Raw genomic sequence first — 22,237 nt, 5'->3', positions numbered from 1 at the left:
ATGACTCACTTCTGTCACCAAGAGACTCAAGGGTGAAGACACAGAAAAGCTCCTTTATCTTGATGAGAAGGAAGCCAAATGTAACAAAACATTGAAGTGGCAGCAGGAGGCTCAGTTTGAGCCTATAGCATGTCAGGTGCCTCAGCCTGAAACACAATCCCTGGGTTAGCCAGAATGGAAACAATGATGGTAGGAGAGCTTACATCCCTGTCCCTTCCTGGAGCCATGAGGTGGGGCTGGGCGGAGAAGGCACTGGCATCGGGTGTGTGTGAGGGACCAAGAAGGGTATGAAGGCCCAAGCAGAGTGAGGAAACTGAGTGTCTCTTTGGAGACTGTGCAGTGGTAATGTCTGCATTCCAGGGGAAGCAGATGGGCCCACCCTAGATGGTGAGGGTTGGTGTGGAACGTGGGAGGCCAAAATGTGTGAGCAGGCAGAGCTGGTGGGGCTGGGGGAGAGGTGATGACAGGGTAAGGGAACAAGTAAACAGAAGAGTGGTCTCATGAAGGAGAAGGGCGCCCAGGGACCCCAGGAAGAGGATAAAGCAGGAGGAATGATGGTGATAGTTAGCAGTGTGGGTGATAAATTCCCTTTTACAATGAAGGGCTGGCTTGTACTGTATGCCAGACATAGGTCACGACGAGGGCAAGATAGGAAACGAATGGTTGGTATCTACAAAGGATAGATCACCTAAATAGAAGCATCAGGAAATTAGGAGCAGGTTTCTTTCCCTAGGAAGCATTTACAGGTGTGAAAAAAAAAAAAAAAAAAAACACCTGAAAGCCCCTTGGTGTATTACACTGGAATTAGGTATTCCCAGAATTTCAATATGTACAGCATAGCTTCTGGTCAAGGAATTTACTTCGCAGCAAGAAGAAATGCTTCCGTGGCCCTGTGTTCATAAAAGTCCCGGGTCTTTCCAGGGTCCTCACCACCCTGAGGCAGCTGGTTTGATGCAATGGTGGAATGGGAGTGAAGACTGGGTATCAGCCCCAAGGCTGTTCACACCTAGTACAAGGTTCTCTAAAAGGCTCCATGTGGCCTGGGTCAGTGCTGACACTCCATATATTTCTCCCATAGCCAGGAATCACTGGTCCACAGGCCAGGGATGGAAATGATAGTGACATACTCATCTCTTCCCTTTGTAACCAACCAACAAGTATTTTGTTTCCTGTTCTCATGATCTGATGCCGCTGACTTGAGGACCACTTCTAAAATTATTGCCTACAGGTCTCAGTCCCAGGGCAAGGAATGCTCCCATGAGGAGACTGGACTGCCTACCACGCTGCCACATCTCGGGATCGACAGGCAAAGAAGGGGATACTGTGCTGCGATGGCTACCAAGGAGAAAGTGGCCTTCTGTCCCATGATGGCCGTAAGGAATGTCAGGAATATAAGACACCCTGTGGCTGCCTCCAGCCTAACCATGTCCTACAAGGATAATGCAATGGAAAACTACAAGGAGCCAATCCCAGAACTCCAAATGACCCAGGAGTGACAACCACCTGAGGTGCTCACTGAGGACAAAGAGAACGCAGGCTAGGTAGTGGGGCAAAGGTGCCGAAAATGCCAGCTACAACTTCATGGTCAGTTAGTTACTCTTTGATATGTCTGCTAGTCAGCCTTCTCATCACTGAGACAAATACCTGGGAAAAGCCATTTCTAGGAGAAAGCTCGATGTTGGCTCATGACTTTAGTCTATGACCAGCTCACTCCACCCACATGGCTCGTGGTGAGACCGCCATGACAACAAGGGTAAGGTCCTCACCTCACGATAGCCGGAAAGCAGAGACAGGGAGCCGAGGACAAGGTGTAGCCCTAGTCCTACCTATGAAACTTTCATCATCTCCTAACAATGACATCAAATTACAAATCTACCAGGGAATTAACACACTGATTATGTCAGCCATCAAGTTGCAATCATGACTACATCAATGGCTGGGGGAAGACGGGGAAATACATCATATCTAAATCCTAACGTTATGAATATGCATTAAGTTGTCTACATCTGTATCATTTCTGCATATCTCTAATATCTTTTTTCTCTCTTTCCCCTTATAATGTAATGTTTGACAAACTTACTCTGTCATTATTTTTTAATATTTTTAATTTTGCCTGTTAAAGAGAAAGGTAAGCAATATTTTACCCACTGTTCTGGAATTATAATAGTAGTCAATTCTAAATGTCTCATTAAGGTTAATCCATTGGTAATTACAGCCGTCTTGATCCAGTTGCCTCTCTAAAAATGGCACTGAGGTCCAAGCCTCCAATAAACAAGTCTTTGAGAAGCATCTCCTATCCAAGCCACAACATTCTTTCTGGGAACAACCCAGATTAACATAGGATCAAATATACAGAATGAACAAGTATGAAGAGGAAGCCAAAAGGGCCTGGAAAGAGTAACGTAGTATCTGAAAGCTGGGAACACAATTTTTAAGGAAAAAAAAAAGGGGGAAAGAGGGGTTTTGGAAAAAAAGGAGGGGGTCCTAGAGTACATGAAGTTAATGTCTTTCTGGGTAATAAGAGTATTAAAGAAAAAGTCCTTGAATGTAATTTGAAAAAAAAAAAACAGTAATAGTATTTACTAAGTATAATTAGTATGTACTAATTAATATTGATTTTTCATTTTTGTCCTTGATCTTGGATTTCTTAGCCCTTAGAATTGTGAGAAATAAATTTCTGTTGTTTCTAAGCCTCCCACCCTGAGTCTCTAAGCAAAACGAACTAAGTATTTCCCTGAGAATAAACTTAAATTAGGAAGGAAAAAGACCAACACGGTCTGGAAACTTAGGCATTAATCCATCCATCAGTTTTTCTTTCTGATGGCACAAACATGAGAAGAAATGCATGTTCGTTACTGCCCCTGTTAGGACTACTATTGCTGTGATGAAACACCACGACCAGAGCATCTTGGGGAGGAAAGAGTTTATTAGGCTTACACTTCCACAGCACAGTTCATTATCAAAAGAGGTCAGGACAGGAACTCAATCAAGCAGGGCCAGCACCTGGAGACAAGAACTGATGCAGAGGCCGCAAATGAGTGCTAACTACTGGCTTACTTGCCCTGGCTTGCTCTTATAGAATTACTATAGAATACACGACCACCAGACCAGGGATGTCATCGCCCACAATGCACTGGGCCTGCCTCATCAATCACTAATGAAGAAAATGTCTTGCAGCTGGACCTATGAAGGCATTTTTCTTAACTGAGGTTCCCTCCATTTCAGTGACTCTAGTTTGTGTTAAGTTGACATAAAATTAGCCAGCACAGTTACATTATCTTATTTTTGAAATAGGGTCTCACCATGTATCCCTAGATGGCATAAAAACTTACTTTCATTCTTAGAATGTTATTTCTGCATCAGAAATGGAGCATTAAAAATAACCTCTATAGAATATCCTAGTTTGGGCAAGCAGAACAAGATAATGGCTAAGAATAGTGCAGCTGCTATATCAATATTTAACACTTTAAAAAATTAAGCTTAAATAGAACACACAATTAATCCATTGGGGCAGCTTGTTTAACTGTTAAGCATTTTATTCTTGGAAGTTTATTTCTTTGAGATGTTAAATTCCCCCCTTAAGTGTCTGGAAGTCAAAGTGTTGTTATATTTTTTTTTTGACATTAGATATCATGTAAGAAGAAATTGTTAGTTTCAACATCAAGCAAAAACTTTTGACCTACTGGTCAGAGTCCATTTTAATTTTTAATAAAAAAAAAAAGGGGGGGAGGGTTTTATTAACCCACCGAGGTTTACTTTTTTGAGCAAAATTTTATTTCAAATAAATGAGTCTTTGTAGAACTTGGACACAAATGTCTCATAGAAGAACTTGTTCTGTAGTGAATGCATAGTAGGATTCCCTGAAGAGACATGGGCAGGGGGTCACAAGTTCTAGCCCATCCTGGGCTACATCTCTGGGTCCAGTGAGATGGCTCCATAGGTAGAGGCTCTTGCTGCCAAGCCTGAGCACCTGAGGTCCATCTCCAGGACCCAGGTGGTGGAAGGAGAGAAGCCACGCCTGCAAGCTCTCCTCTGGCCTCCACATCCTGTAGCACAAAGTGCCTCCCCAAAATCAATGTAACTTAAATATTCAAGGAAGGAAACAAAGGGAAGAATCACCCAGGCTTCCTCTATCCCTTATGAGGGTTCCTGGATACCACCCTAGGCAGAAAAGCAGCTCCTTGACCTAGATTTCCTTGCCCCCAATGCCATGAAACCAATGTTAGTTGTTCTGGCCTGGGAGGTCAGGCTCCGGTGCTTGTTAGAGCCGTCTGAGGTGGCTAAGGTGCTATGTGGTTTGCAGTATGCACTTTTTTTGTTTGGTTGGTTTGGTTTTGGTTTTTATGAGACAGGGTTTCTCTGTGTAGCCTTGGCTGCCCTGGACTTGCTTTGTAGACCAGGCTGGCCTCAAACTCACATTGATCTGCCTGCCTCTGCCTTCCTTGAGTCCTGGGATCAAAGGTGAATGCCACCATGCCCAGCTTCCAGTGTGCACTTTAATCTCCCTGCTGTCCAGGTTTCTGATCTTATAATTAGATAAAGTTGATGTCAGGGATACTATGTTTAAGTAACCTAAGAATACAAAATAATGTACTCAGTTACACTACCACTAAGCACCAGTGACTAGGCAGTCAGGGGTAGGTGAATTTATAGTAGTACCTGACACAATGCAGAGCTGTGAAGATGGTTAACGGGAGACATGATAAATCTGACAAGGCAAACATCTATTGAAATATTTATTTTTGCATGCTTTTTGCCACTGCACAAATGCCAGAAAATGTGGAAATAGGGTAATATAGATGTGCTAACATTTGAGTCCCTTAGTGGCATTTACATTCGGGACAAAGGCGGAAGCTGACAGTCACTGTAAAGGTCAAATGAACCCTTCAAAAACTGCAGCCTTTTGAGAGAGGGATCAGATCTGTCATTGCAGCTTTGAGGGCTCCTGAGACTCAGGGCAGGAATGCAGGCTATGCCAGACACCTAGACTACATGGCCATCATCATCTTAGGGAAGAGGCCACTGATGGTGCTGGCGGGCAGCGACAGCACAAGCGGGGCAACCTAGCTGGATCTTCGGAAAACATGCAAAAGTAGAAAGAAAGAAAGAACCCACTATAACGTTGCCCTGTGGCCTCCACAGCCATGATTCCCCAGCCCGACCCCACCGCACGAACACACATCATGCACACACATAAAATACAAAATAATGAAAAAGACAAAAAACACTTTCTATGTAAATACGTATGTAAACAGGAAGTCTAGGGTGACTTAATTCGAATAAGAATATATATATATATATGTGCATACATACGTACATAATAAGTCTAGGGTGTTTGAACTTGAGTGGTAAGCAGCACGCCATTTGCCAAGGGAATCTGGGGTGTGGAGGAGGAGTAGTAAGAGTGCAAGAGGGATGAATGAGTTGGAGTCCCCCAGGAGGCACTAGGTGTCAAAACGGAAGGGTGTCTAGAGATACACGGATTTGAGGCTCCCCAAGAAGGCAGCAGGTATAAAAGTCACCCAGGTGCTGAGGGTGGAGTGAGAAGAAAGGAGGTTACCCCCGGGAATACTTCCCTGGGCCCTCACAAGAAGCAGTGAAGACACGTTAGCCTGGGCGTGGCTCAGTGAGCAGCTCAAGAGGAAGTGTTGTCCCTGGCGGTGACTTATGAGAGAGAGTCATCAGTGAAGCAAGGTTTCGTCATGTCGCATGGTGTCACATCAAACCGTAGGAAGGTCAGCGGAGCTGCACAAGGGTCACTGGGTCGATACCGAGCCTGGGTCACAGATCCTCAGCTGTGGGAAAGCCCGTTCTGAGGATGAGACTGGTACCGGACGCCACGTGAATCACATCACACTTGGAATGTTTTCTCTAGCTGTGGGCACTATTGAGTGCGAAACAGTGCTTGGAAGAGGAAGGAAGCTTAGTGATGGAACTGGAAAATAAATTAGAAAAAAATCTTTAACAAACGAAACAGGTCAGCAATATTGTCGGGAGAGAAGAAGGCCAAAACAAAGTTGAAGAGGGCTGAGATGGAAAATGGTGTGTGCTTCATTCAGCCAGAGTGACAAGCAGTCCAAGAACACAGTGGCTCTCGGTGGGAATAAGATCCCACGGGCTTAAGAGTCTCGGCACAGTTTGCTTTTCACGCAGCACTGCCTTGCCAAAGTGTTTCGTTTTGGAAGCAGCATTAGGAGGCAACCCTCCTCAATAAAGCAAGCCAGAACTGCTGCTACAACCTAAGTATGTCCAACTGAGAGAGTGCTTCCCATGCAGGATGATTAATTCTTTTTCTTCAATCCTTTCTGCCACATTCTAGGAAATTAAATTCTTAAAATTCCGAATGCTAGTGGAGTTAGAAATCAGTATCATTGTTACTGGTATTGAAAAAGCCTCAGTGTTGCTACTATGACTTACTGAGGGTAGAGATAAAAAGGCCATGGTCAACATCTGGGGACATAGGTAGGCAGCTCAAGTGAGGTGTGGTTGGGAGCAAGAAGCAAAATATCATGAATATAGATATCCAATTTCTAGAGAACAGAACTAGAGATTATCATGGCAGAAAGGATTGAAGAAAAAGAAGAAGAACATTTCAAGAAAAGGGCATAAACATGAACGAATGGGCACTGAACATGTAACCATTATTCACCCAAAGCAATTAAAGCTCTGTCTTAAAGCCCAGCAGTCAGGGTGAGGGTGGGGGCAGGAAATAAATCATCATAGCAGGCACCAAGGGTTACCACTGTGACTCTGGAGCAAGCAGAGAACAGATCAAAGGAAGCCCACTGGACAAAATCAAATCCAAGCTGAGACTGAGGAGGACAACACTTGGCAGGGACAAAGCAGAGGAGTCCTACACAGAGAAGTTATGGGGAGCAAAGCCAGATTATGTTTTGTGCTTAGATTGCAGAGTAACACAGCAGCAAGACTAGAACCAGTGGGGGAGCAGTAAGAATGAAATTTAGAGTCAGTAAGGGGTTAAAATAGGACAAACCTCATACAGCTTGTGAACGGCAATAAAGAAAGCAAAAGACATCTTTTTATTGTGTTTTATTTATTTCTTTTAGAGGGGTAGGTGTGTGGAGATCAGAGGGCAAGTCAAAGAAGTCAGTTCTCTCCTTCCATGTGGGCCCTCTGAGATCTAACTCAGGTAGTGAGGCTGGGAGGCAAGTGCTTCTATTCACTGAGCCATCTTGCTGGCCCCAGAAGACACCAGGGAATGACAGGAAGACATATGGCATTTGAAGAACTCTGGTGGGCAAGTGAAAAAATGGGTAGATGTTGAGAGACCAGTTAAGGAGCCTCAATAACACCAGTGAGTAAGAGAGAATGAAGAGAAAAAGAGAACATGAGATCACCAGCCTGAAAAAGAAAATGCCATGAGGAACAAAGATCATTTCCAAATACTTGGCTGAAGTGACTGAGTAAATGATGGTGCCCCTTACTACCAGCTGGATACACCAGGAAGAGAGCACTGGACAGGATACAGAACAAAGGAACTGATGCATTCTGTTTCAGGACTCATGAGTTGCCTTGTGCCATCAGAACATTCCAGCAGAGGCTGCTCAGAACACCCTTTGAGTGTGTCTGAGGGCGGGTATGAGATGGTGTCAAGAAGGCTGACAGCACATACAAGCCTGAGAATTTTTTTTTTTTTTTTTTTTTTTTAGGAAAGGAGTAAATTGAACACATTTATAGATCTGAAGGAATAAATCCATAGGAAGAAATACAAACTCATGGGTCCAGGGAAGGCATGGAAAGTAGTGATGGCAATTCTCTTAAGTTCAACTGCAGTGCAATCAAAGGATTATCTTCTGAACTCAAAGCATGGACTTGAGAGTTAACTGGTAAATCGCTTCAGTGCAGGTCCCAAGGCCACTAAAACAGACGGTAAACAACTGCTAAAGCACAGTGGTCTGCATCAGCCACGTAAACCATACATGTAAACATTGTATGGTTTTGTCTTAGTTAGAGTTTCTAATGCTGCTGTGATGAAAACACCATAACCAAAAAGCAAGCTGGGGTGGAAAGGGTTTATTTGGCCTACACTCATTGGAGGAAGTCAGGACAGGAACTCAAACAGAGCAGGAACCTGGAGGCAGGAGCTGATGCAGAGGCCATAGAGGGAAGCTGCTCACTGGCTTGCCTTCCCTGGCTTCCTCAGCCTGCTTTCTTATAGAACCCGGGACCACCAGCCCAGGGATAGCACCACCCACCATGGGCTGGGCCCTCCCTCACTGATCAATAATTGAGAAAAATAATGCCTTACGGCTGAATTTCATGGAGACATTTTTTCAACCGAGGCTCCTTTCTCTCTAATGACTCTAGCTTATGTCAAGTTGACATACAAAACCAGCCAGTACAGGTATGGAAAGAAAATCATTAGGAAGGCTTCGGGAAGTGAGTCAGGAACTGGGGGCGAGTCATGCCTGGAAGAGCAATAGAGAAGCTGGTTCTGTTCCTGCCGCCTTTCTTCCTGGGCCGGCCATGCCTCCATTTGCTCCGGAGCTGCCCTCACTCAACCTTCCATTCCATCTGGTCTGGGATTCTCTCTACATTTTGTTTCCTACCCAGATCCTTTCCTTCATTCCCACTGCCACTGCCCTCACAGTGGTTCTTACAGAAATCTCCTGCTTCAAGACTTTACTTTTCCCTTTACAGAGCAGGTGAAACTGTCTAGGTACACTAGCCAAAATCTGTGAGTTCCAAGTTTAGCAAGAGACCCTGCCTCAATAAATAGTGATCCAAGGACATTGACCTAATGTCAACTTCAGGCCTACACACATGCAAACACACACACACATTGGCACACATACAAATGCATACACAAAACACATATGGGTGTGTGAACAAGCACACACACATGCATACACAACATACACACATACAAAAAATTAATTCTTCATGTCATGCTTTCGTGTGCTTGTTGATTTATTTGCATCTGATTCATCTCAAAATATAAGTGCATAAGAACGAAACTGTTATTTAACCTGCTGTTTTTTTTTTCTCAGCATCCAAAAAAGATCCCTGTGTACTGTGTGCATCCTTAAATACTGAGTAAATGATCAAATCTGCACTGCTTATCACACAGTCTCTTAGGTACTAGTAGTAAAGAAGCAATAAATCATTTTTAAAAATGCCAGAATTCAAAGAGCGTATGCTCTGTACCCCATTTTTAAATTGGATTACTTGATCTGTTGCAGTTTAACTTCTTGAGTTCTTTATATATTCTGGATATTAGCCCTCTGTCAGATATAGGGTTGGTGAAGATCTTTTTCCAGTCTGTAGGTAGTCGTTTTGTTCTGATGACAGTGTCCTTTGCTTTACAGAAGCTTTCTCACTTATTGAGGTCTCACTTATTGATTGTTGATCTTAGAGCCTGTGCTGTTGGTGTTCTGTCCAGGAAGTTGTCTCCTGTGCGAATGAGCTCAAGGCTCTTCCCCACTTTCTCTTCTAACCAATTTCATGTGTCTGGTTTTATGTTGAGGTCTTTGATCCACCTGGACTTTAGTTTTGTGCAGGGTGATAAGTATGGATCTATTTGCATTTTTCAACATCCAGTTAGACATCCAGTTAGACCAGCACCGTTTGTTGAAGATGCTGTCTTTTCTCCATTGTATGATTTTGGCATCTTTGTCAAAGATCAGGTGTCCATAAGTGTGTGGGTTTATTTCTGGGTCTTCTGTTCGGTTCCATTGATCCACCAGTCTGTTTCTATGCCAGTACCATGCAGTTTTTTATTACTGTTTCTCCATAGTACAGCTTGAGATCAGGGATGGAGATACCTCCAGAAGATCTTTTATTGTACAGGATTGTTTTAGTGATTCTGGGTTTCTTGTTATTCCATATGAAGATAAGCATTTTTCTTTCCAGGTCTGTAAAGAATTGTGTTGGTAATTTGATGGGGATTGCATTGAACCTGTAGATTGCTTTTGGTAAGATGGCCATTTTTACTATGTTAATCCTGCCAAGCCATGGGCATGGGAGATCTTTCCATCTTGATATCTTCTATTTCTTTCTTCAGAGACTGGAAGGTTTTTTTCATACAAGTCTTTGACTTGCTTGGTTAGAGTCACACTAAGGTACTTTATGTTCTTTGTGGCTATTGTGAAGGGTGTTGTTTCTCTAATTTCTTTCTCAGCCCCTTTGTCTTTTGTATACAGGAGGGGTACTGATTTTTTTTTAGTTAATTTTGTATCTAGCCACTTTGCTGAAGGTATTTATCAGCTGTAGGTGTTCCGTGGTAGAATTTTTTGGGTCACTCATGTATATGCTTTGGTGGGAGGAAAGACAAGAATCAAGAATATTTAGAAGAATTGTTCATAAGTGAAAGGTCTCAAGCCTGGAACAAACAGCTAACTAAACTGCTTATTAATGTATCAGAGCAGATGCTGGCTACCAGGTTCTCTCAGCATGGCTCTGTCCCTACCTGGCATGCCCTCCCTTTACCCTAAACCTCTCCAGCCCAGAGACTGGGCTGCCCTCTCCTCAGCTGCTCTTCCCTATCTAATCCGGGCATTTTGGTGACAGGAGTCCTTTTGGCCCTTTTGCCTCTAGCCCTCTTGGCCAGTCTCTTGGCCCAGGCTGCCTGTTTTGGTCAGTGGCTCGTCTCGTGCTTTCCGTCCACTGCTCTCCTCACATGCCCTGGCTTACTCAGTCTGGCCATGTTCACTATGGATTCTCCCAGAAGTCTCTGCCTCTGTCTGTGCTCTCCCTCGCATGAACAGTAAACCTTCTCCTCAGCCCCTTAGGAGCAGTCATGTCCTCCTTTTCTTTCTCTGTTTCTTTTTTTTTTTTTCTCCACACAGTAACTATTCCCATTCGTGCCTCCATAGTATGAACGATTTCGGTGATCATGGTCAGGAGAAGCTTCTCTGATGAGGTCACATAAGCTGACCCCTGGAGAGGGCCCCAGCTAAGCAATGGGTGTGGTGGAAGAGCACCCAGGGCAGGGATGGGCACACACATGAAGCCTCTTCTCTGTCTTTCTTCTGATTTTCCTCCCACCATTTCCCTCTCATGCGTTTCACGTTTCCATCTCAGACTTGTTGGCACATTTAGCTAGATGTGATCCCTGATACCATCCAGCCCGCACTCATTTTACAGAGGGAACTACAAGCGTATACTCTTCGCTGGGAATTTTCAGTCTTTAGACTGAGAAGTCAGTGAGCTGGGAGAAGCAGCCGTCTTTGCAATCCAGTCTTTCTGACTTTCCACCTAATGGCTTCAGATCAGTGGTCGGTTCAACATGTTAGTAAGAGCGAGTGACTGAACGTTTACTGTGTGTCGGGCATTGCTCCAACACTTCATAAACACTAACTGCTCTTTACAACAACAAATGCATGAGATAATCACCCTGCTCCTCACCCAACACCATCTTCATTTCATCCTCCTTTTTCCAAATGAAACCACCTACAAATAAAAAGGAAAGCAGCCTCGGGTCACACGGCCAGCGACACAGCCACCCAACTGCAGAATACATCCTTCCAACTTGCACCCAGCCGCCTCCCTCTGTGCTGTACTTTGGCATCTCTCGAGTGAGGCATCACTTTCCGCAAGCATGGTTCCTGGTGAAATTAAAGGAGCCACGAAATTCACGAGAACCTTAGATTAAAATCAGGTGCAAACTCTCAACTTGGCTGGCATCACTGATTGCGGCTGAAGCAATGAAAATGAGGTATGGGGTAAGGCAAGGCCTACCAAAATGAACTGTTCCTTAAAGCAACTCTGAAATGTTTTGTGTTGATGGCTTTTTCCTCCACTCCACAAATCAAGCCAGCTAACACAAAGTTCCTTGACAGAGCAATGTGGGTTGGCAACTAATCTGTTCATTCAGCGCAGAGCCACAGGACTTGCCACCACAACTTCTGCTTGGTTGGTTAAGGTCAGACTGACCCACGGGGCTATCAAAACATAGATTTTTTGAGAAATCCTTGAACATACTCTTTGATTTTACAGTTCCAAGTAATTTAACCCAGGAAGCCTGAACCATCTGGTTCTTCCACAATCTGGCAAGGCTTTAATAGCCGTCCAGGTTTGAGGGGATTTCTTTTTTCCCAAGTGAGAAGATGAGTCAGCAGTGCTGAAAATCTGAAGACGACTTTATAACTGTTTTTGCACACAAAAAGTCACAGCTAAAGGGAAGGGTAGCCACAGGGCAAGATTTACACTGTTAGCTAATCAGACAACTGCATTACTTAGCTATGTTATTCCAAGACTAAATTCATCAACATAAGGCTTTTCTCTGCTGTGTCCCAAATGCTTGCATTTTCATGGAAAGTAGATGTAATAGTATATAAATGACAGAGATCCTAGCCAAACCCCACCCCCCAGCTCTGAGTTGTGCCAGCAGTTTGATTGATAGGATATGAGTCCTACCATCTGTTAAGGAAGCAGCATTCCTTAATGAGAAAAAAAAAGAAGAAGAAGAAATTATTAAAGAACGAACCCTGACTTGTTGTACCAGTTGATAGAACCAGACCTAAAAACTGCATATTTTCCAGATAAGTTCAAATTTTATTTCTCAAATCACTATTCTCAATTCTTTCTCCAAAATTTTAGGCAGTCTCTGTGCATAAGTTCGAATTCATTTTAAAACTAACACATTTCCCAAATCAAGCCTCAACTCAAATTATATTGTTATGTTCAAGTTCCCAAGAACTAGTTAGCCAGAGATGTCATCGAGTTAAATTCTATTTTTAACACATGACTTTAGTGGGTTTTTTTTTGTTGTTGTTGTTTAATTTTTGTTTTTGAGACAGAGTATTATGATGTAGCCCTGGCTGATGTGAAAATTCACTATGTAGAGTAGGCTGGCTTCAAACTCAGAGACATCTGCCTGCCTACAACTCCTGGGATCAAAAGTATGTGGTACCGTGCCCAGCTAATAAATGATCTAAGAAACAACTCTGCAACTGTAACTGGGGGCTTCCATTATAACATTTTCATACATATGTACCATTATACTTTTTTCCTTCTTACTATTTTTTTCTTAACAATTTAACTTTTATTTTTATGAATGTGTGGTGGGTTTGACTAGGAATGGCCACCATTGGCTCAATGTTTGAGTGTTTGGTCATTAGGAAATGACATGACTAGGAAGAGTGTCCTTGTTGCAGTAGGTGTGGCCTTGTTGGAGGAGGTGTGTCGCTTGACATGGGCTTTGGGGTTTCAAATGCTCAAGCCAGGCCCAGCGTCTCTCTCTCTCTCTTCCTGCTGCCTGCCAGTCTGGATGTAGAACTCTCAGCTACCTCTCCAGTACCATGTCTGCCTGTAAGCTGCCAGGCTCCCTGCCATGCTGATAATGGAGTAAGCCTGTAAGCCCGCACTAATTAGGAGTTGCCGTGGTCATGGTGTCTCTTCACAGCAACAGAACACTGACTAAGACAGTATGTGCATGTGTGTATGTTTATGTATGCATGTGCATATTCAGGTGCTCAAGGATGACTATAACTCCAGCTGGGGAAAGAGGAGGCATTGACATTCGGTGACACACACACACACACACACACACACACACCTGATGCCCTCTTCCGGCCTTCATGTATACAATACACATGGAATACACTCACAGGGAAATATACACACATATACAACAATTCTGAAAAGAGGAACAATGCATTGCAAAGAAAACAATTAACAGTAAAGCATTAATGTACAGAATGAGAAAAATAGTTGGCAAATACTCACCTGATAGAAGATTAGCATGTGAACTATAAAAGGACACCCCAACAAAATTAACAAAATACAAGTAATCTAATTTTTAAATGGGAAAATGATCTGAATAAGTACATCTCAAGAGAAGAAATACTAACAGATACAACCATATGAAAAGTGTTCAGTTACCGTCAGTCATCAGAAAAGTACAAATAAGAACCACGGTGAGACGGTGCCGTTCCAGCCTACCGTCGGCAGGCATATATTCACAATCCTTTGGTGAGAATGTAGAGAAAAGGATCTCTTAAACACTGCTGGAAGGTACGTGGGTCAGGACAGTCACAGTGAGGACAGTACGGCACTTACTCATGCAAACAGAGCTACCAGGCCTGGAGAGATTGCTCAGCGGTTAGGGGCACCTACTGCTCTTACAGAGACTCGAGGTTCGATTCCTACGACCAACATGGCGACTCACAACCATCTGTAACTCAAGCTTCAGGGGATTCAGTGCCCTCTTCCGAACTCTGTGGGCACCAGGCACGTACATTGTATACACACATACATGCAGGCTAACCATTAATACTCATAGAATTTAATTAAATAAATCAATCTTAAAAATTTTTTTTTAAATAGAGCTACCAGGTGACCCCACTATTCCACTTCTGAGTAGATACCCAAAGGAAACAAAACAGCAGAAGAGATACTTGTATTCCTATGCTTATTGTGGTGCTAATCACATTAGTTAAGATATAGCAGTCAGCCTAGGTGGCCGTCTATATAAAAGGTGGAAGTGGTATTGCTAAAATGAACCATGTGAACACAGTCTTTGTAACAAAAAATTTACCATTGACCTCAACATGAAACTAGATAATCCATAAAAATTACTGAACTTGAAAAAACAATAATATCGAACACTACTCAAAATGAAGAACAAAAAGGAAAAAGCTAATAAGGGATGAAGAAAAACTCAAAAAACTTTAGGAATAAATATCAAGTTATCTAACATATACATAGTTGGAAGTTCCAAAAAAGGAAGAGAAAAAAAAAACTTGAAGAAATAGTGGAAGAAAACTTCAGCCACTAACCTACTTCAAAGGATGTAAAGCAGAAGACACAGCAGCAAATACTTATGCCCAGCACTAGGGAGGTTGAGGCAGGAGGAGTGTCGGTTGGAGGCCAACCTGGGCTACACAATAAGACCCTGCCTCATCAAACCAAAAGTATCAAACATTCAAACAATAAATAAAGCAATAGAAAGGAGCCAGCCCACAATTCTCTATTTAATGAAAATGTTTTTAAAATGAAAGCAAAATGGGCTTTTTATTTTAAGCTTAGAAATAAAAGCTTAGAACAGTCACCACCGGTAGACTTTAAGAAATGTTATCTGTTTTTCCTGCTGAGGGAAAATAGTTAGATTAAAAACTCAGACCTAAGCCAGAAAGTCCAAGGCTGTGATAGCTGACCTGCTATGGCTTTGGACTTGAAATTCAATGGGAACTCCCATGAAGGTAAACATGAAGAAAGTGTATCAAAATGGCTCACCTTGTGGGAAAATACAGAGTACTTGTTCTGTTTTGTTTGAGACAAGAGTTTTGTGTTCCTTGGACTGGTAAAGTTTAACATAAAGTTAAACTTTAAACTTCAGACCTACCTGCCTTCTGAATGCTGGGATTACAGGCATAAGCCACCCACCATGACATACAGGGTGCTGGAGATGGAACCCAGGGCTTTCTTTGGGATACCAGATGAGATACATCCCTCACCAGGAAATATCAAATATTTTTTTCTGGAGTTTTAATTTCTTTAAAAAGCAACTGAATCCCTTCCCCTTAGCTTTCCCCCCCCCTCCATGCAGTTCAATTAAAAAACTATTAGGTCAGCTGAAGCAGACTGATGGATATCCAGAAGGAGACACAGTGAGGTGTTGAGGTGTTGATGGTGTCACAGAAGCCAGAGACCTTGAACCAGATCAATAAGCCATTGCAATGACTCATTGCAAGTAAAGATGTGTGGACAGAGAGATATACTGTGACATTCTACAGCTTCCATGATGAGATGTTTTCTGTGCTCTGTTTTTTTGTTTGTTCGTTTGTGTGTGTGTGTGTGTGTGTCTTGGGGAGGGGTAGGTTGCAAGGGTGAAGGGTGGATATGTGGGGATGGGGAGATAAGCAGGACCGGGATGCATGCTTGATGTGAAATCACAAAGAATCAATAAGAAGTTAAATAAATGAAAAAAGAGCCAGAAGCCAGGTTTAGGTATACATTCAAGTCTGGAAAGAGCAGGTATCTGCTCAGGCTAGCGGCCTACCACAAAGTTTTTGAGCCAGAGAATGGTAGGGAGGTGGTCCCCAAGAAGCACCCATAGTGGATCCAATTAAGAAAAGAAAGAATTGCTGAGAAAGAGGGGTCTATTGTGGAGCCCAAGGCAGTTGGAGGCCAAGGAGAGCACAGCTGCCTAAACCAAACCTTGCGCTGCACAGAGGATGGAAAGGAAGCAACACAAAATCGTCACATCTGTGTATGCTAGTGCAGAAACATAGCATGTGTTAACACAAGAGGGAACATAAAACAAGCCAGATTGAAGAGATGCTCTATAGTAAAACTTGTCTAATTTTCATTTCAAGGACCCCAGAATTAAAGACGTGGAACTGTTCCGGCCTGAAGGAGATCAAGGAGACATAGCAACACTTGCACCATGCAATCTGGACTGATCTCGCTTGCTAGAGCGTAACTGGGGCAACCAAGAAAGCAGAGCTAAGTCTGAGGACCTTGGCAGCTGACTGTAAGAGAATGTCCTAGCGACAACTCTTCAGGGAAAAACAATTCTTTTTTGTTGCTGCTGTTGTTGTTGTTGTTATTGTTGCTCACCACCTCATTTTTTATTTTTTAACATTTTTTCTTTTTTTTATTCTTTATTAATTACACTTTATTCACTTTGTATCCCCCCTGTGGTTCCCTCCCTCCTCCTGTCCCAATCCCTCCCTTCCTCTACCCTCTGCATGCTTGCCCCTCCCCAAGTCCACTGATAGGGGAGGACTTCTTTTCCTTCCTTCTGATCCTAGGCAATTAGGTCTCATCAGGAGTGGCTGCATTGTCTTCTGTGGCCTAGTAAGGCTGCTCCCCCCTCATGGGGGAGGTAATTAAAGAGCAGGCCAATCAGTTCATGTCAGAGACAGTCCCTGTTCCTATTACAATGGAACCCACTTGGATACTGAACTGCCATGGGCTACATCTGTGCAGGGGTTCTAGGTTATCTCCATGCATAGTCCTTGGTTGGAGTATCAGTCTCAGGAAAGACCCCTGTGCTCAGATTTTTTGGTTCTGTTGCTCTCCCTGTGGAGTTCCTGTCCTCTATTTTGGATAAACCTACTAAAATCTGTACACCTAAAGAAACTAATCAAGAGGGAGGACTCTTGCTAAAATGCTCAATCCCTATCCAGAAGGGCAAAGAGGATGGACATCAGAAGAAGGAGAAAAGAGGGAACAAGTCAGAAGCCTGACACAGAAGTCCTCTGAAAGGCTCTGTCCTGCAGACTATCAATGCAGATGCTGAGACTTATGGGCAACCTTTGGGCAGAGTGCAGGGAATCTTATGAAAGAAGTGGGAAACAGTAAGAAAAACAATTCTTTGTCTGTACCTGAAACTTTTCTATAAGAGTTAGATTATCATAAACAAAAATGTTTTATAAGGTCACGACATCTAAAGCAAACATGATTTTAAAATTGACTTCATAGAAACAGACCTATTTCAATAGTAACTAAAACCATAAAAGGGAGAACAAAAGCATGCTGCCATAGGTTCTTACCATATAGGCAAAGAGGCATGAAAGTATTTAAAGGTCATCTGTGGTATCTTAGAATGCATAACAGAAACTGTGAAGCAGTCCCTGATAAACAAGGAAATATTAGCAAAGACCAAAATGTCACAGAAAAAAAAATAGCTATATGTGTGTCAACGCTATATCACTCAGGAAAACCACTGAGAAGGACGATACTAATGTAACATAAAGAGAAATTATTAGGGCAGAAGTGATAGGCTTCATTTAAATTTCCTGACATCAAAATACTCAAGAGGCAAAAGAAATCATGTTAAGTATGAGGGAGGAAATACTCAGATATATTCTAGTGCTGGTATAATGTTCTTGTGGAATGTCCACAATTTACCCTTGTTCATTCAAATGCTGGTTTCTCTACCTCACTGTCTGGTTTCAATCTGGACATTGCATTGTGATGCTTATTCTGAGCATCACCTGTCTCAAGTTTGTGTAAACATGCCACCATTTGTTCTCTGTATTGTCAATAAAACAACTAGCTACAATGCTGGTCCAGAGGGGAGAAGAAAGTGAGTGGGGGGAGTCAGAGAGCAGAGATCAGCAAGAGAGGACTTGGAACCAGGAGGAGAGATGAACAGGACCTAAGATATGACTAAAAACAAGTATAATGGTAAAATCTGAATGGTAGGAAACTATGCAGGCTTGGAGGTTTAGGATGAAGTAATCATTGCCCAGCGTTGTGCTCTAGGTTAACTAAATACATCCTAGTCTCTGTTTGGTGATTTGGGTATACAGCTGGTTTAGGAATAACTGCTGTTTAACTAAAACATAAATCAATAATAAATATTAATAATCAACAACATTCTAGATAGAGGGTCAATGTTGCCAAAATACATAAAGAGCTATAACAAGAAAGTATGAATTACAATAAAAAGACAGGATATGTGCAGGTAATTTATAAAGGAAGAAATTATAAGCAAACATTCTTACCCTAATTCCAAGCTACACATAAAATGCAAGATCTTACAGTATTCAACAAACCTGCAATATTGCTCGTTCAGGTAATTGTGCAATGTCAAATTCCATAGTCAAAACGGCGCTGTCAGATAAACTTCGTTCAGGGGTAACGGGTTTTTCCTCAGTTGATTTACTTCTTAACCTGTACCTCCATTTTCTCAACTGAATTTCATGTTTTGAAATCTGCAATGAAAATAATTTGTGAATTCCAAGAAATTGTCCTAAGGGTCAAATGCAGTGATCCTTAGAAGGCACAGTGTTTGACACGTTTATTGCCATTATTCCCTAAATGATAATTTTAATACAAACACATAAAAATCTCTGGGCCATCTCAGCTTTTATAGACTACTACCATTAGTTGTCATAAATATTGGCCCAGGCCACCCCTGAGAGACCTGGTGTTGTCCCCTCTCTTAGAGATGAGAACTGTGGACCACAAAATAGAAGTTCCCACAGTAGAACCGCTAGTATTTAGGGACACGAAAGGAAAGTATTAGCAGGGAAATAACCAAAAGGGAGAAGTTAAGGGAAAAAAATTACTACAATTTATTCACTTTGTATCCTAGCTCTAGCCCCCTCCCTTGTCTCCTTCCAATCCCACCCTCCCTCCCTCTTCTCCTCCCATGCCCCTTCCCCAGTCCACTGATAGGGGACTGATAGGGGAGGTCCTCCTCCCCTTCTATCTGACCCTAGTCTATCAGGTCTCATCAGGACTGGCTGCATTGTCTTCCTCTGTGACCTGGTAAGGCTGCTCCTCCCTCAGGGGGAAGTGATCAAAGAGCAGGCCACTGAGTTCATGTCAGAGAGTGCCCCTGCTCCCCTTACTAAGGAACCCACTTGGACACTTAGCTGCCATGGGCTACAACTGTGCATGGGTTCTAGATTATCTCCATGGATGGTCCTTGGTTGGAGTACCAGTCTCAGAAAAGACCCCTGGACCCATATTTTTTTTTATTCTGTTGGTCTCCTTGTGGAGCTCCTGTCCCCTCCAGGTCTATCTCCCCCTTTTTTTCATAAGATTCCCTGCACTCTGCCCAGAGTTTGGCTAGAAACTTTTTTAGAAACCTATCTGACTTACCATTATAGCACGTCTCATTTTAGCATAATACATTTCCTGAAAACAATCTAACAGGAAAGCATTTCTGTTGATGAGTTGATGAATATTGATGGTTGATGAGTATTTTGCACACAGCTCCCCCAAACCCACATATACAACAATTTTGGCATAAGGTATTTACAGCAGAATCTAAGGAAGGGTACATATTGGAAAGCCAGCACACACAGGTCTCACTTGCTTCTGAACCCAGCACGCTACCTGTTCTCCCTCACTGAGCACAGAGTAACTATTTGCCAACAAAGTGGACAGCTGGGTGGGGAGGGGAAATGAATTCCTAAACACTCAGTTTGCTACAATATAGAAAGGGTAGTAATATATTGATAATACACACACTATATATCAACCACAGCTTGCCAAACATCAGGCTTAAGAGAACCTCAACTTTTCTCAGGGACAATCAACATAAGTAAAAGAATGGTGGGTGTGTACAGTTGACTAGTTCACTGTAAGACCATCGATCATCTGGCAAAGGGCAGTGATGGTAACACTAGCTTAGTACACAAAGTAGTTGCAAGCATGGCATGAGCAGATGCGCAGTGGTTACCCAAAGCAGAGATTTCCGGCTGGCAGTGTTGAAATGATTGTCCACAATAGGAAAAGGATAGAGACCGCCTAAACTTTTCCTATTTGCACTCCTCATCACTCCCGTATCTCTCTCTTCAGTATCACAGACTATTTAACTCCTCAGGGTCATGCTCTAGAAAACACTGGATCCTCCAGATTGTAATAATACTCAGAGCACTGCCACCCAGCCCATATGTCTGAACATTCACAATGCCTCGATCTTCTGTGGCTGCCTCCCCATTAGGTGGGACTTGTGCCCTGGTGGGGTTTTTTTGGTTTGTTTTGATGTTGTTTTCCAAAATTAAGAGTGGTAACTGGTGAAGAACCCCAGTCAATTCCCATCACAGGGTTTACAGAGGCACAGCATGACAAACAAGTTGAGATCCTACCCTTACTTCCAGGCCTAGGTCTAATTGTTGGCATGACCACTGGAATGGCAGGGTTGACGGCTTCCCTAACTATTTACCATCAGTTTTCATCTAAGTTCAGCCAGGATCTCCAATGGGGGACTCTGACCATTCTCACACTCCAGGGACAAATAGACTCACTTGCCACTGTATTGCTACAAAATCAGTAAGTATTAGATTTACAAACAGCAGAGGGAGGTGGTCTTTGTCTCTTTCTCAAAAAGGAATGTGGCTTCTATGTCAACCAGTCAGGTATATTAAAAGACGACAAAGCTCCAACAACTCCAGACAGAACTTCAAAAACACAAGAAACTGCTCTGTTCTTCTGGCCAGTGGAATATGCAATTGGATACTACCCTTCTTAATCCTCCTTTTCCCCCTTTTCTTAATTCTACTGGTCACACCCTGCCTTAAAAACTTCTTGTCAGGATTTCTTCAAAAGATTCCTAACCAGGCTTTTAATCAGTTGCTATTACAGGTTTACTAGCCCCTAGCTATGGAGCCAGAGGTGATCAACTCCCAATTATACTCTGCCAGTGAAAGTCAAATTTGCCCAAAGGACTTCAATGCCCCTATTCATCAGGAAGTAGTATAATCATAACATTGCCCTAATGGGTGTACCCAGGTCCTATCCTACTGAGTGAGAAGCCCAAAATCTGGACTTGAACTCTCACCAGTCCCCACCCTGGAAATCTTCACTGCCACCCCTCACCAAGAAACCCTATATAAAGCCTGTATCCTACAGTTCTCTCAGCTACTTCTTGACCAAGCAAAGCCAGCCACCCTCCTGGGGTTTTCCCTCCCAAGAAATCTCTTGGGTGAGGTTTGTAGTGCAGTGTGACTTCATGGTATTCCTGGCTCCCAAACTCCAGAATACCTTTCCCCTCAGAGATGTAACACTTACCGTGTCTTTATCAATATCTTTAAACAAAATATTAAAATGATTTTTCCTTATTTAAAACAAATAACATCTAATATCATACCAAGTCATCTTCTCTCTGTTTATTCTTTTGTTTGGCTTTCTCCCTCCATTTTGCTACGATAATTTTTTGCCTATGGATATAAAACATCTGTCGCAACCGAAGCAGTGAATCTGTAGGAAACATACTAAGTCATCACATGGAGTTAAAGCTGTTTCCAAAGCCACTACAAGCTAACAGAACTGACAATTCGTGCTTTATTTTAATCACATGAAAGTGAATTACTTTTGATAGCATTAGACAGTGCTCTACAGAGTTTTTTTTAAACATGTAAATATTCCCCCCTTTGTCCTTAGAATTAAGATTTCACAGAAATACATACATGTATTATTTCTTTTTTTAAAAAAAAGTAATCTTTTACAAAACTTGTAGTTTGTTTCTAAGCATCTCATAAGAAATACAATTTGGTAGCATTCAGATCCAATGCCTATGAGTTATGCATTCTAGAGTTATACAGATTACCTGATACGTGTTAATCAGAGGTCCAGAACTCAAACACAGGGGCCAAGAAAAGCTCATGTGAAGCAGGCAAGCTCCTCATCTGCACTCGCTGCGCTGGCTGCGCTGGCTGCACTGGTTATACCTGGCTGCGCTGGCTGCACTGGCTGCACTGGTTATACCTGGCTGCGCTGGCTGCACTGGCTGCACTGGTTATACCTGGCTGCACTGGTTATACCTGGCTGCACTGGCTGCACTGGTTATACCTGGCTGCACTGGCTGCAC

The 22,237-nt window shown here is 42.8% G+C and overlaps 1 protein-coding gene across 1 annotated transcript in view; it reads right to left on the bottom strand.

The window, feature by feature from the left end:
- The window catches only part of Fbxl13 (F-box and leucine rich repeat protein 13), a 197,424-nt gene that overhangs the window by 141,990 nt on the left and 33,197 nt on the right, over positions 1-22,237 (bottom strand). Inside the window, exons 6-7 of the mRNA XM_055612592.1 lie at positions 21,518-21,627; positions 18,471-18,629 (exon numbers count right to left, since the gene is read on the bottom strand). Coding sequence (XP_055468567.1) covers positions 18,471-18,629; positions 21,518-21,627 — 269 coding nt within the window. The remainder of the gene's footprint in view (positions 1-18,470; positions 18,630-21,517; positions 21,628-22,237) is intronic.

Source organism: Psammomys obesus, unplaced genomic scaffold (assembly GCF_907164565.1).
Source record: "Psammomys obesus unplaced genomic scaffold, mPsaObe1.curated_primary_1811, whole genome shotgun sequence".
In the NCBI taxonomy this organism is placed as follows: Eukaryota; Metazoa; Chordata; class Mammalia; order Rodentia; family Muridae; genus Psammomys; species Psammomys obesus.
Note: the sequence above shows the minus strand (reverse complement) of the source record. Positions and strands in the feature narration are given on the sequence as shown.